The sequence below is a fragment of the Anopheles ziemanni genome, chromosome 3 (assembly GCF_943734765.1).
Source record: "Anopheles ziemanni chromosome 3, idAnoZiCoDA_A2_x.2, whole genome shotgun sequence".
NCBI classification, from domain to species: domain Eukaryota; kingdom Metazoa; phylum Arthropoda; class Insecta; order Diptera; family Culicidae; genus Anopheles; species Anopheles ziemanni.
The window spans coordinates 55570361-55585771 of NC_080706.1; the positions used below are offsets into that span (position 1 = coordinate 55570361).

Consider the following 15411-nt stretch of genomic DNA (forward strand, 5'->3'; position numbering starts at 1 on the left):
AATCGTTTAAACGAACTCTGAAACGCATCGTTGCAGTGTGTTTTTATTGGTAAACCCAACTAGGAACGACTGTCAAAATTCAATTTCAATATGGCTGCCACGACGAGACTTTTGAGCTCACCTCTAAGGTATAACCCACCTTGAGCGTTCGATAGTTGTTGCTGACGCACAGCGTCAGGCACAAGCGAGAAAAACAGAAAAACATACATTTCTAGGATTAAAATACGCGCGAAATAAGTTAAAAAGTATGAATCTGCGGCCAAAGATCACGTAGCAAGTGTTTTAATCTCTGGGCAACCAGCAGCTATATGGAAAAAGTCCGTGTAACGTGCGATACGCTCGGTCGAGGCGCCAATTGGCCTAATTAAAGGGGCGCTGGTGAAATGAAGTGAGTTATGCATCAAAAACGAATGTTTCAGTTGTCTGCAGCAAGGATTATGTGAAACCCGAATCATTTGAGTGCGAAATAGTGGTGAAATCGATTAGAATTGTATAAAACCTTCGGCGTCATTACCCGCGGAAGAAAGTTTGCTTTCGTTGAAAACTGCGGTTTTTCATCGACAGTGTGTCAGAGTAGTGTGCGTGTTCGACAGACAGACAGGGAGTGGTGGTGTGTGTAGCAACTGCTGTATTGACAGTGTGTTAGTGACGTACGATTGGGATTTTTTTTAAATCGTTTACAAAGGTATTTAACGAAAAGCTTAGTTTGGTACGTCCAAGATTTTTAACGGTAACCGGCCGCTGGCATCGGCTGTTGGAAATGAATATTGAGTTTGTGGCGCTTATTGAGGCACTGGCTGCCTTCAGTATTTGCGATATACCAAAGTACTTCAAAACATCATGCTCATAAATCCAGGATGTAGTTAACGCTGTTTTGATTGTGAAATGCCATTTAAATAGAACGAAAACAACGCACGGTAGCTGTTTGTAATCTGCTGTAGTGGTTTATTTACTTTCTCTCGGAAGACCAATGTGGTCAATGGAGAAGCAATTTAGCTGCATTCATCGTCATCGTTTATTGCTGTGCATTTGGAGATTAGGGTAAACCCGTTCAGACATTTAGTGCGAGTGGATCGGAAAACAATCAGGCATCATGTTTTACGCGCATATCGTGTTGGCCAAGAAGGGCCCCCTGGCCCGTATCTGGTTGGCGGCACACTGGGATAAAAAAATTACGAAAGCGCACGTCTTTGAGACGAACATCGAGCAGAGCGTGGATGGCATCATGCAACCGAAGGTGAAGCTTGCCCTGCGTACCTCCGGCCATTTGCTGCTCGGCGTGGTACGAATTTACGCTCGGAAGGCAAAATATTTACTAGCGGATTGTAATGAGGCGTTCGTCAAGATTAAGGTAAGCTACTCGGTGGAGTTGGTTGTCACGATGTCGAGGGTGTCTTAAACGATTCATGGATTTGTCTTTTAGATGGCGTTCCGGCCCGGCATGGTCGATCTGCCGGAAGAACACAGAGAGGCGGCTGTCAATGCAATCACCCTTCCGGAGGTATTCCACGATTTCGACACCCCACTCCCGGAGCTCAACGATGTTGACATCGAGGCGCACTTCTCCATCAATCAGTCCCGAGCGGACGAAATCACGATGCGAGAGGACTATGGGACGCTTCCGCTGAACATACACGACGATGGATTCGGGGACATGGGCTTCGACGACACGCCGGATATGGTTCGCGACCGAATGGATGATCAGATGGAGGTGAGGCTTCAACTTACGATGCGTGATGGGGAGAAAAGCGAGAAACTTTCGTATGCATTATTGTATGGAGAAGACGGTACAAACGATGGCTTGGGCTCACACTTAATTTGGTTTGTAATATTTATGCATTGGTTTCGGTCCAAAATTTATCCCGATCTGTGCTAGGGCGCGCCAGAATATTGCACAAAGAAGGTGAAGGTTATCGTTGTCGATAGTTGCAGTTTTGTTTGGCTACAAATTATGAGTTGTTTGCGCCAGGTTTTCCAAATTGTAGGGCGTTTTTTTGGTAAAGAAAATAATTCGAACGTTAATGGTTGCGGGTGGTCGGAGATACACTTCACCTTTTTCGTGGTATGAAGTTTTGTGTTGCTGCCACTTGTGTGGCACTTATTTATGGTTTGTTTTGTTGCTTCCTTTCTCCGGTACACTTTGGCCTGTACGATCAGTTAACTTTGGTTGTTGCAATTATGTTGAGTGAGTTCGGCTGGACGGGCACAAGAGCTGCACAGAAAATAAAGAATTGCTCCCTCTCCCACGTTCTGCTAACGTTTTGCTTTTTCAAAACGACGGCGACACAAAACACGGCCCTCCGTCCGGCGTCGATTCCCTTCTCGGTCGTTGACTCGGACTGTTGACTGTGATTCCGGTGGCTGGGTCATGCAAGCGCAGCGGCACGAGCTGACTGATGCATACCAGGATGAGCGGCAGCACCGACGACGGCGACGCCGGCATTACGATGGCACGGAACCAACCGAGCCGGTCGAGGTTGGGCAGCAGGAGCCTGTCACTGCTGGAAGTGAACGACTGCCTGCCAGCCTGCCCGGCTCACCTACGCACGCGTCTCATCCAGATGGGGCTGGTGACGGTGGTGGTGGTGGTTCCACTACGGCCTCGCAAAACGGTACCGAAGGTCGCTGGAACGATTATCTAGTAAGTAAGGCAAGCCGGCAGTCGGAATTCGTTGGATTTTTGTTTGTTTTTGTTTGGTCGGGCATGAAAGTTATGAAGAGCTGCCAGAGCATAGATGTTGCAATAGGAGGACGTAAAAAAATGGATTAAAGAATTGCACATGCAGGTGTGGCCACTTTCATACCGACTAGCAAAGTCTTGTTTCCTCTATTCGGGATTTTGGTTTCACGGTTGCTTAAATTTTTTTCGATTTTTGTTTGCAATGCTCTTCTCTAATTCGCATTTCTATTAAAACAATGTTTCCTTAACTTCCCTTTGTAGGTTTCACTAATCCTAATCATGTCAATAAGTTAACTCCAATTCAATTAGTGTTTTTGTACGGTTCGCTTATTTTTCCCAATCGGTCCCTCAACCGTCTTATGTATGTCTTCCTTTACTCAGATGTGAAATTCCCCCACTGAAAGATAACGGTTCTAAAACTTGTTAGTGTTTTCACTGTGATTCGAATCTAATTTAAATATCAATGATGTTAGCGGCATAAAGAGCGCATCTCGTGTCTATTGGTACTAGTTTGAAGATGGTTACCGTTTGGTTGCTACAAACAATCAATATAAAAAAACCAACCAGGCCTCGTTTGTTCGTTTAATTATTTTTGCAATGTTTAAAATTTGTCTCATTCGCTTAGAAGTTCGCATAGTTTATGTTACGTATACTTTTACAATTGATATGTATCAATCTTCCTGTTGATTTGTTATTATTGACAAGTGTTTCCATTGCCTTCTTTCGTTGTACAGGATGATTTATTTACCGACACCGTAACACGGCCACCCGATTTGGAGCATGATAAGGAACCGATGCCGGGCACGTCACGTTCGCTGCTAGACTCTATTGACCCCCATCATCCCCACGGAGATGACGATAACTTCGGTGACGAAGACTTTGGTGGGCGTAAGTGTTTGACGTAGTTGTTGTTGCTGGCGCTCTCCTCTGTGGTACCCTAAATGAGGTCTTTTTCTTTTACCTTTTCAACAGAACCTGCCGCCGGGTTATTTGAGGGTGATATTTTCGCAGATGCTCCGCTAGCACCGGAACCGGAACTTCCCTCAACAGTCACGCAGCGCCAGGGGGAAGAGTCGGATGACGATGATGATGATCACTTCGATATGGGTGGTGCACCATCGCCTGCGCCGAGCTCAGACAACTCTCGGCCACCTTCGCCAACCATGCACCATAACACATTGCAAGACGGTGAGCCACAGCCGGGGACGAGTAAGGATTCGGCCGGGCCTGAATCGGGACGTGCGTTGGCGCACGAGGGAGATGACGGTGTGGGTGGTATAGGGCATGACGACGGACTACCGGACCAGACAACACTGCTAAACAACGAGGAGGAAAGCTTTGCCCTAGCGCCGGTTGACGCGACGGCGCTGAAGGGTGCGACCAAATCGAAACGAAAACGAAAACTGATCGTGGACGAGGTGAAGAACATATCCGGCGAAGAGATGAAAAGTCAGCTGGCCAACACGTCCGACATCGTGACGACGCTGGATCTGGCTCCCCCGACCAAGCGGCTAATGTACTGGAAGGAAACCGGTGGCGTGGAGAAACTGTTTGCCCTTCCTTCGCGGGACATTCCGGCGCGCTGTCTGTTTAAAAATTATCAACGTCACCTCACGTCCCGGTCGATCGGCATCGAGGACTTTTCCGTTTTAGCTCCGTTCGATGTGCTCGGTGTTGAACTGGCCGTCGAACGGCCGGAATCGCCCCCGTTGGCCGCTGCTAAACGCGGCAAGAAGCGAAAGCAGCCACTCGAACAACAACCGGCGACACCGGCCACACCAGCTGGCTATCTGGAGCAGTCGACGTCCGATCAGATGCGTACAGTGGCCGGCGAAATGCCGCCACCGACTCCGGTGTCGATCGAGATGCGTGACGACGGGCTGGCGGCCGATGCAACGCAATCATCCTCCTCGTTCATGCCACCGCCTCCCACACCGGGCCTAAGCCATTTGGCGAGTCCGAGTCACCAGATGCCACCGACGCCCGGTATGCCGAACATTCCGATGACTCCCGGTCAGCTCGACCATGGTGGATTAACGCCGGCAGGACTGTCACACGGTGGCGGTGGGTTAACCCCGGTCGGACTTACGCACGGTGGGCTTACGCCAAGCGATCTACATCACGGTGGACTAACGCCGGCCGGCTTGCACCATGGCGATTTGGGTGGCGGCATGACACCGCATGGCCTGGATCATGGTGGAATGACGCCGCACCATGCGTCGCTGGAAAATATCGACCAGATTCCGAACCTGCCGGCCGATCAAGTTTCCTCCATCCTTAACGAACCCGGTATGGAAGGGTTCTCCAACATGGGCTTCGATGGCAACACGTCCGAGGAGATAGCTAACGATTGGAACGGAGACTATGAATTCCCCCCGTCGGTTGGAGCGGTAAGTAGCGGATGGCCATCCAGGCATATTGGTACGGTGTGGTGGCACACAACTGATCACTTTTCTATTCCCTCGGCCAGGCGCATCCAAACGAGGAACAGCAGGTTGACGAAACAATTGAACAGTTCGAGGAACGAGTGTTAAACAAACGAGCCGCACAAATGTTCCTTTCGGTGAGAGCACGGCTAATCAAAGCGGACCACATGATGCTGTCTGAGATGACGCATCGGAACAACAAGAAACAGGTTATTGGGCGTAATCATAGATCATACGGTATGGAACTGATAATCAACTCTTATTTCTTTGGGTTCTGTACAGGCCGCACAAAAGTTCTACTCGCTGCTTGTGCTGAAGAAGTTTAAGGCGCTCGAAATCTCCCAGAAGCAACCGTACGATGACATCACCGTTACACGAGGTCCAATGTTTGAGAATCCTAAGCTGTAAGGTTCGAAGGATCCGGCGATGCGATATTATCGGATTGGACGATAACGATTTGGGTGTACAGTTATTAACTATTTAGCATGGATTCCAAGTGAACGAAGCATTGTAGTGGCGGTTAGCATTTATATACACACATATTTACATCACTCAATCGAACCGTTGCAGCAGTACAGCTTTAGGCCCGATAACATGGCTAGCGCAGGTTTCGTGTCGCGTCCGTTGTGAGAAGATCTTACACGGGAATCGCTCGGTGTTTAATCGACCCTAGGCGATTGTACGCATTGTAACTAGCAGTTTTAGAGAAGTAGTTGACCATTGTTAGAACTGTTTTAACTTAGCTACGTTTTACGTGTTAGTTTAAGGTCGATCGTGAGCAATTTGTTTTTAATATTTTATTTCGTATACGACCCATAATGGAGAGAATCCTTACTTTGTCGCCCGTAGGTTTTTGGTAGACGCACGCATCAAACTCAAAATATCTGTATTTCGTGTATGTCGTAAAGTTTTTATGTTTGTAGTTAGCTCAAGCAGGCAGGAGCTGGTTTTATTTCTAGCAAGATTCCTTCTACTCTCAACAGCAGTGCGAAATCTACCGATTAACTTAACTTATGGTTTTAATTGTAAATTGTGTGTAGTCTAATTTATATTTTATGTACAATGACTTTTAATAGATGATTTAATTTTGGAACACTTACTATCCGTACATTGTGGGAACCGATAAGCGGAACCCTTTTTTGGTCCAACGTTTCACAGTAATCCTTAGCTACTTCGCGCTTTTGATTTTCTCCAAGATCGATAAAAAGAGAGGTCGGTGCAAAGCAATTCACCGCCATTGTTTTATCCGGTAAAAAAAAAGGTTTACAAACACATTCGCAATATGTGTAAATATGTTTGTAACAATCTCTTAAACGATGTAGGTCGTGAAAAATTGTGGATCACGGTGTTCCAGTTGTGACCTTTGGCCTCACGAATATTGTATTCCGAGAAGTCAAGAGTCTTTCTCATATGCAACCTCCTCCCTGGACACATATCGAACGCCTCAACTGCTTGTGCAGTAGATAAAATATATGAAATTAGTCGATTTATTCAACTTTCCTGGCTGTTCATAAAAGTAAACAAACTGCTTAAAATATTCCACCGGTTTTTGGCTATGCTGGTATGGTATCCTGTGACCTCTCTTTTTAATGGTATTGGTAGTTAACTTTCGACAGTCAGAAACAATCTGTTTTATATTGTAGTCGTATAAAGTGTGTCGATTACATACTTCAAAACAAAATGATACTTACGTAATCCATGGTTCTTTTTATCCGCGATAGACGAACGATTACTGTGCAAACCCTTTATGCACGTCTATTTGTTCAAAATTTTTGTTCGGTTCATGCGCTGTCTAGCGATAGGTTCAATAGGTACAACCATGCAAACTGGTAATAGATGCCAAAGTCGAAAGGCGATTCTTATCGTTCTATTTGTATCCATCAAATAGGATCATATATGTCACCTTGCTTCCCGGTTCCCTACTCTAATGCCCAGTAGCGCGCGCTTACATCAGTAAATTTCAATTTATTTTTGAGAATACTGTAAACCAGATGTATAGTCCTAGTTTTAAACTGTGTGTAGACAAGCTTCTACGGAATAATCTAGCAGGTAAATGTTTGTTGTTTATCTTTTGGCTTTGTTTTCAGTGTTTCTTTAAACCGATCATCGCGATCGGTAGTAATGTGGCCGGTAGATGCATAGGGTTTTGTTTTCAGTCCAAGAACCAGCCTTCCTGGATTGGATGGAAACTAAGCGGAAGTTTGGACGTGTTTCCGTTGTTTCCATTCTGTGCATCGCTCGAAAACCACACCTATCTTGAAATTGTATTATAGCACACACACACAGATCATACTTAGGATTAACACTTTTATAACGATTCCTCGCCGGATTGCCGTGTGTACACTTGTGCAACCGGTGAAAGAATCGAATAAACAAATGGTGGGAAAAACAGACAAGAAGGCGAAATTTGGCACATAGGAAAGGAAGGAACGTGAAACGCTGCTTTGCTGTTGAGTTCGTCACAAGGATAATTAACGATCAGTAGAGGAAGAAACAAAATGAATGAAAACGATAAAAACCAGAAACAAAATGAATGAACACGATGAAAACCAGAAACAAATTTATATAAAAAAGATGATAAATAAAACAAACACGAGAAACAATGTACATTCACGTAAATCTGTTATTTAAATCGATCTCATCCGTTCTGCGAAAGGTAGGTCAAGTTCAACTGCCTGAATAAAAAGGAGAGTCTATGCACCTTAAATAATGTAAGTTCGTATTTTTTTACTTTCTTATTTATTTTTTTAACCATCAAGTGAAACGATCCTTACGTTTCGTATTTTTGTGTTCTCCATAAAATAAAGGAATACAGCTACCCACAGACAGTCTACGCCAGTGATGTCAAACTCGTTCGACCTCGCGGGCCACATTTCCACTTGAAATAGGTTTGCGGGCCAAAACGTATAATTGATTGGTTTAATGACAGTATTGTAGTGTGGTTTTATTTTAACAGACAATCATGTTTTACATTTTCATATTTTTTTTTACATTATATTACTTCTTATAAAATTTACAATGTCAAGTACAAGAGAAAGTTCTTCGATCAATCGTTTTCCAAATTTTAACGATTTTAGAAAAGTATAGGTGCATTATTACTACAGCTAACTTATTTAAATCCAACTAATTGGTTAAATTGACGTTCGATCAGTTGAAACCGTTCACAAAAAACATTTTGCTATTCCAACGAAAGCCAATACTCAAGGATCCAAACTTTCAAGGATGTATTGTTTCAAAGCGGTCGCGGGCCGCATCCAAGTTCTTGTGGGTCGTATGTTTGACATGCCTGGTCTACGCAATCTACGTTAACGTGCTCTCCGTCGGAACCCAAACACGTGTGTGAGGTTGTTAATGGTGGTGGAAAATTGGGTGGGAACAATTTTCTCATTTTCCACGCGGTACGATAGTCTAGCAAGCGAAAAAAAAACAAAACCAAAAAAAAACATGACACATGATGGCACGAGTCCGTTTAAATGATGATGCTGTAGTACGTATGTACCCGTGCGATTTCTGGCCACAAATGGAGCTGTCCGAATTGTTGAAACGTGGCAAAACCGCGATCGCAATGCCTATTGTCTATTGTCAGCATCGTGTGGTGGTTTGGTGGAGTACACATTGGGGTGGATTGGAGAACCCGCTCAACTGGCAACTCAGGTAGCACGTCGGTATTCCAAGCGTCCAAGCGTTTTGATAAAGGCGCCGGGAATAAATTAAGTACAAGCTAAGCAAACACGCGGTCGGTTTAGTTTACGCGCTTCCGTAAAACCTACACAAATGTGGGTTCCCAATGCTACAATGGAAATGAAGATGATCGTTCCTACGAACTGCAGTCGCATGTGTGTTGTCGTCGGTAACACGCACTTTCTTGCGTTTAGTCGTTTTAGATCTACTAGCCGCCAAACGGTATACTACCGCCACTCGTTATACTAGCCGAAGCGGGAGTCTATGAGCGGTCGCGGTCGGGTTGTATTGTTCACGTATTGCTCCAGCAGATGGTGATCCGTGGCGCGGTGACGGACCGGATGACAACGGCGGTGACAACCGCCACTACTCCCTGTTGTGAGTCCGTTGCTGAGTAGATGTGTGACGTTTATGTTTTTCTTTTTTCATTCAACACCGTCGGTCCGCTTTCGCGGTTGATAAAATCCCTTTCTGTGACATGCTGCTTACCGATGGAGACGCACAGTCAGTTGAGCTGCGATCGCGGCACCGTGCGGTATACAGTGATCGCTTACACCTGTGCAATTTCCAACTGTGTACTCTTCTTAATGTCCCTGCGTTCCATCTAGCGCCATTGTTACATTGTTGTGAGCAAAGATCAATTTTAGCACCCAGTGGTTGAAATATTTGTACGGTTTATGTGCTTATCGATTATATTTTGATCTTTGCGCTGTTATCGAATCAGTTCAACTGTGTCCGTTTATCAAATAGTATCCAGGGTTGCTTAGCTCGACTACCAACCAGTGCCCTCCAGGAGTTTGCCAGTGGCGAGATCGTAAGTACCAGTGATCGTTGGGTGGCTTACAATTGTATCATCATTCCGTTCTGTTCAATTATGCTAATTCAATTTCTCTAAGAAAGTGGCTTCCCGTCCACCGAAGCGCTTGGGCGGTCCTAGTTTGGTGTGAGAGTAGATAAAAGCCAATAATCGGCAACCCCCAGTAAGTTTGAATCCGAGCTTCGGCTGTAGAGGGGCACATGAATTCAGTTCCAGTTTTCTGTTTGCAGCTTTATTATTGCCCGTTAGTGTTTGATATTAGTTTAGAGCCGGATTTTCCTGCATCGATCAGGAGCGATACAGGGACTGATGGTGATCGTACCATGCATGCAATTCATGGTCGATCCACCGGAAGTGATCATCCGTTTTTTTAGAACTCCATTGCGTCGGTGTGTTCCCGCTCGGAAGCGAAATGGACGGTTCGGTTAACTGCCGGTGCACGTGATGTCATGATTGTCATAATAGCTTCGAAACGAATGCGAAAGAAGACGATTCCAAATTAGCTCTATTTGAATATTTTGACAATTGACTACAAAGCGACGAACTTGGCGTTCATAGGATTTTTTTTCTTTCTGTTCTTTCCTAGTGAAGCGTTGTACTGTAATAATGGTGACAAATTGAGATGGTCACAAATTGTTTGTTTTGGTAATTGTATACAATTGAATTTAATGCTATGCAAAGACGAAAACTCATTCGTGCATGGCCGGCGCTTTGTTTAGTGGAGCAATTGCTTCAGTCACAATGCATGTTTTGCTTCAGAACTACGATGATATGTCATAGTTGGAACTTTCTCAGGTAGAAAAAATTGGTTATTACTATTTCCGTTTCAATTTCGCAAAAAAATATTGAGCACACATGCAATCGTATTTAAATGTTGTCTCATGTGTGATTTTCTCATTAACATAAGTGGCTTAAGTGGCACATACTGAAAGTTGTTAGAGAGATGGTGCAAAAATGGTTAGACTCCGCGCCAAAAACTACCATTAAACAATGATGAAATTCCTAGTCTAGTGCCAAATTTCCTACCATGTGCTCCGGGCTCCGTCACGTTACTATCAACTTGTATCTGCTTCCCACACGCAAAGCCGTTAGTAACTGCCTATTCAACCATTAATTACCCGTTGGAGTTTGGGTATGATAATCGTACGTGCATTTAAAAATCGCACATCTTCACGTTCTAATGTGTTATATGGGCCATTTGTTGGTGGTAAGATGAGGTAGCCGTAAAGCACCGTAAGCGTGAGAAGACAATGAAAATTATGATGATCACGGTTGAAATGATCGGAAACGGGTTGCGTTAAACCTTGTATAATGGTTTGTCTCGTTTCCTCATTTGTCAACCGAGAAGGTGCCGCTGACCTTAGATGAATGTTTCGGGACTAGGCATGCATGTGATAAGCGAGTGGCTATGTATAAATAGCATCGATTGAATCAGCAGACTGGGAAAAGTGGATCCGGTTATGAAGATGATGCTGGTTAGTCAACAAGCATCGGTGGTTCAGTGGTAGAATGCTCGCCTGCCACGCGGGCGGCCCGGGTTCGATTCCCGGCCGATGCAATGTAAAAGTTGTTTTTTAACTTCCAACCACGAGCAATTTGTCATAACAAATGTTTGATTTGTTTGTAAGTAAGAAGACGTAGTAATATCCAGTTAAATGATAATTGATTAGTCTTAAATAAGGGTAAGGAAAAACGTTTTACTAGCTTGATCCATGTTCAAAAAAACAGTAAGGTTTGTGTTTTACACAACCAACTATCAAACATTGATAAAGGAAAACATCTATGACATGATTTTAAAAACTGAGACGTGTGTGGAATAGAATGCAGTAGCCGACAAACTATAATTTTAATATGCTGGCGTGAGCTTCATAACCACTTCCTACACACAAAGCATGTTGGTTTAATTTTTTGCTTGATGTGCCATCATAAATAAACCCGGAAAAGATGTCACCATTCTGTATAATTAATACTAAGAAAATGAACAAAACATGTGTGGGAAATTTACTTTTTGTCAGCTAGGGGGCTCTTTTTCCATAAGGGGGTAATTTTATCATTAAATAAAATACTTCCCGGCATTACCGTTTTACCGACAGCTTCCGGAATTGGGACCTTAGCCGATACATTTTTGTGTTTACTCGTATTCAGGTGTTAGTAATTTGATTGTAGATTTGTACTCTTACCATAGTGAAATATTTCCTCTATAATTTCTTGCTAATCGGTAAATTAAATTCTAAACATTTTAGTCCAAAGAAACGTGCTCCATGTTCCTAAAGAACAATGAGAAGCGGTCTACTTCTTTCTCAAGGCTCCGGAAGTCCATATGTCCTATTTACACGTCTGGCTATTTTCATTGTTTGTTCTTTTTTGTTTACTACGCACACCCGAACGGTGGGTACTGCCAATTGCCTTGGAATTGGAAGACAATTTGATTGTATTTTTGTGCACAAAATTTCAAGTGATAGCGAAAGTGGAATTCATGATAGGTTAACTTGGAGACCTTCTTTTTCTCTTGAAATGAGGTGGAGTGTTTTTGTACCGTTGACCCAAAAACTGCAGATGCGAAAAATAGCCCATGGCTTAAAGCAGCTCTAAGCTACACCAAACAAAACAAATATCAACCCATCAAATATGGGATGAGCTAGCAAAACTCGTCTATTTGGCACACTTTTTGCTTATGTGTGTCTGACTAATGATAAAGAGGTTTGAATATGAGGAGGTATGAATTATATAATTTGGCTGGTGTAGGACCATCGTGGTGCTGGAGTGAGGATCATTTGATTCCGAACCGTGTCCGAGATCCGATCTTAGCATTACAAGCAGTTGTAGAAAAGAATGACACTAAACTGCAATGAGGTGAAACCGATTTTGTTTCTTTAACGTTTCCACAAAGTGACGCAAAGAAACTGAAGTTTCCACACAGTGACGTAAAGAACTGGAAGAAAATTGATTTTCCACAGTCTATCGAACGCGATCGTAATGTGGAGCTGTAGCCTTTCATGCATGGTAGTTTTCATTCTTATTCTGTGTCAATGTCAAACAATGATTGGTAGAAGAAATCCAGCTAGCTCGGGCAAGAACGCGACTTTACTGTTTTAACGACCTTTTCTCTTTCACAGAAAAACATTGCATCACAATGAGAGATCCAAAGCCACCAAATGGTCACGAAAAGGGTGCGATCGAGCTGAAGGAAGAAAAAAAGAAACCATCCACGCTGCGGGACAAGTATCTTTACTTTAAGCGCAACATAACCGTCGAGCCCATGCTGGCATGTTATATCATGCCGAGCGTGCTGGCTGGGCTAGCAACTCAAAATCTAAACCTGGAGAAGGCTTGCCGGGTGAATCTGGCGTATGGAGACGAGATCTGTGATGCCCTTACACGCCGTGACACGGCCAACTATACGCAGTGAGCAGCGAAACGCGTCCTCCGTCCATCTCGATTGGTGTTGACCGTTTTCTGTTATCTGTGTTACAGCGAGGAAGAGATGGTGCAGCATCTCGTAGCCCGGATGGCCGGCTGGAAGACGGTTTTGCAGAGCGCCCTGCCCTGCATGCTCATACTGTTCTGGGGTTCGTGGAGCGATCGTCACGGTCGCCGGAAACCGTGCATGCTGATACCGATCATCGGTGAGTTTATGACGGCGATCGGGCTGATTCTGTGCACGTACTTCGAGTCGGTACCGATGGAGGTGGCCGGTATCACCGAGGCGCTATTTCCTGCCCTGACCGGTGGCTGGTTTACGATGTTTATGGGCGTCTTCAGCTACATCGCAGACGTGACCACGGTTGAGGAGCGCACGCTGCGCATCGGCATCGTGAACCTGTGCTTCTCGCTCGGTGTCCCCATCGGAATGGCCTTCAGTGGGATCCTTTTAAAGTGAGTGCTACCACCTCGTGACTTGCGGCAACAACTTGGTCCGCTACAACCTTGGTTTTCTCTTGCAGACAAATCGGATTCTACGGTGTGTTTTCCATCTCGGCCAGCCTGTACCTGCTCGCATTCTTCTACGGCGCATTCGTCGTGAAGGAGGTGAACATTATCAACGAGAAGGAGCGACTGCTGGCGAAGGAACGGGGGCTGCTGGCCGACTTTTTCGATCGCGAGCACGTGCTGGAGACGTTCCGGGTGGCGTTCAAAGTCGGCGCACGACAGCGCCGGCTGCGCGTGATAATGCTCATGATCGTGGTCATGGTTGTGATCGGCCCGTTGCACGGTGAGTACATATACGAAACGAACCGAAATGTGCCCTTGTTCCCTTGCACGTACGGAAGCTAGGAATTAGCTTTGATTAGCCGAACGAGTCACCGAACGGGGGATGCACGGGAGAGGGTGCCCGGACGCGGAGTTCAAGGCCTACAAATAGTGGAGTGTTGACAGTGTTTATGCCGCCCGGCCATACAGCATGCGTCTATTTACATTTACTAAACCGCCACAATTGTGTCTGGTGTCTTGCTTTTGCAGGAGAAATGGCGGTAATTTATCTCTTCACACGCTACCGCTTCAACTGGAGTGAGGTGGAGTTTAGCTTCTTCTCCACGTACGGCATGCTGACGGGACTGATTGGCACCGTGTTCTCTGTAGGTGTGTTTTCGCATCTGCTTAAAATAGACGACGCACTGATTGGCGTTATGTCCTGCATGTCCAAGATACTGTCCAGCTTTGTGTATGCATTCGCCGTCACTACTTGGCAGTTGTATCTAGGTAAGGGCCATTCTTCGAATGGGAAAATTCTTTTCATTTCTCTATTTTATATCGATCGTATGGATGAACTTTATCTCTTTCAATTATTCCTTCCTCCCACTTGAAGGGCCGGTCATTGAAATGTTGAACGGTACCTCCTTCATATCGATGCGATCGATCGCCTCGAAGCTTGTCGCTAGCGACGAGCTGGGCAAGGTAAACTCACTGTTCGGCGTCGCCGAAGCCCTGATGCCGCTCGTTTACGCCCCAATGTATACTACCGTGTACTCACTGACGATCAACGTGCTGCCCGGTGCATTTTTCCTGCTCGGCGGTGCTCTTACTGCGCCGGCTGTTGTGATTTTCTTGTAAGTACCCATGGTAACCATAGCCTACGGCGGTATAGCTGCTATGACGATGCGAATTGTTTTTTCTACGCACATTGCAGGTGGATGTATGGCGTGCACAAGCGCGAAGCTCGTGAGCTTGCGGAAGAAAAGCGCGACGAGCAAGACAAGTACCTCCAATTGGGCGAAAGTGGCGAGATCAACGGTGGCCGTATGATCGCGAAAGAGAAGCCGGCTGCCTTTGTGGTCGACGTTGTGAACGCTGCCTTCGAGGACGATAACATGACAACACCAGCAGCCCTGGTACACTGCAAACTGTGATATATAACGGATGGCGCATTCGGTAGATTAGGATGACGGCTATGTAGATATGTAGGGTGTGTAAATATAATCAATTGTGTGTGAAATACATTTTTCGTGGGTGAGTTTTATTTTTTCGAAACGGTTTCGGGTTTTCGGTGGATTAACCAGGGCAGTCGTTAGCGACAAACCGGCATTACACCTGCCTTAATCTGTACCGCGTTTGGAGTGATTCTCGACGATACTCGATGGGAGGATCCGATTAACTGGCAATTAGTAACGGCTATTGTACGTTCGAAGAGTAGCAGCACAGATGAGACCCGGCTCATGATAACACGTCCCGATAAGCTAAGTGTATAGTAAAAGTATTACTAGTAGCAGTAATAGTAGTAGTAGCACTTGTGCTAGTAGTGGTCGTAGTACCGGGCTATAGTGAACGATGGTGATGCATACAAAGTGCGCTTGTAAAGCTGCGTGATG

The 15411-nt window shown here is 45.2% G+C and overlaps 2 protein-coding genes and 1 non-coding gene across 3 annotated transcripts; all 3 read left to right on the forward strand.

Annotated features, from left to right (window-relative positions):
- The first annotated feature begins 910 nt into the window (after positions 1 to 910).
- Positions 911 to 5687, forward strand: LOC131285999 (double-strand-break repair protein rad21 homolog). Its single transcript, XM_058314856.1, has 6 exons — positions 911 to 1351; positions 1424 to 1711; positions 3415 to 3568; positions 3653 to 5070; positions 5151 to 5315; positions 5389 to 5687. Exons 1-6 carry the CDS (start codon positions 1094 to 1096, stop codon positions 5512 to 5514), a joined length of 2409 nt encoding a protein of 802 aa, XP_058170839.1. The 5' UTR covers positions 911 to 1093; the 3' UTR covers positions 5515 to 5687.
- Positions 5688 to 11091: 5404 nt separating this feature from the next.
- Trnag-gcc (transfer RNA glycine (anticodon GCC)) lies at positions 11092 to 11162 on the forward strand. The gene has a single exon. It is a non-coding gene; the product is annotated as a tRNA-Gly (tRNA).
- Positions 11163 to 12737: 1575 nt separating this feature from the next.
- On the forward strand, positions 12738 to 14952 carry LOC131285047 (lysosomal proton-coupled steroid conjugate and bile acid symporter SLC46A3). The gene is made up of 6 exons (XM_058313908.1): positions 12738 to 13009; positions 13079 to 13480; positions 13549 to 13817; positions 14066 to 14305; positions 14412 to 14652; positions 14733 to 14952. The coding sequence occupies exons 1-6, from the start codon at positions 12738 to 12740 to the stop codon at positions 14950 to 14952; spliced, it is 1644 nt and encodes a 547-aa protein (XP_058169891.1).
- Positions 14953 to 15411: the final 459 nt, after the last annotated feature.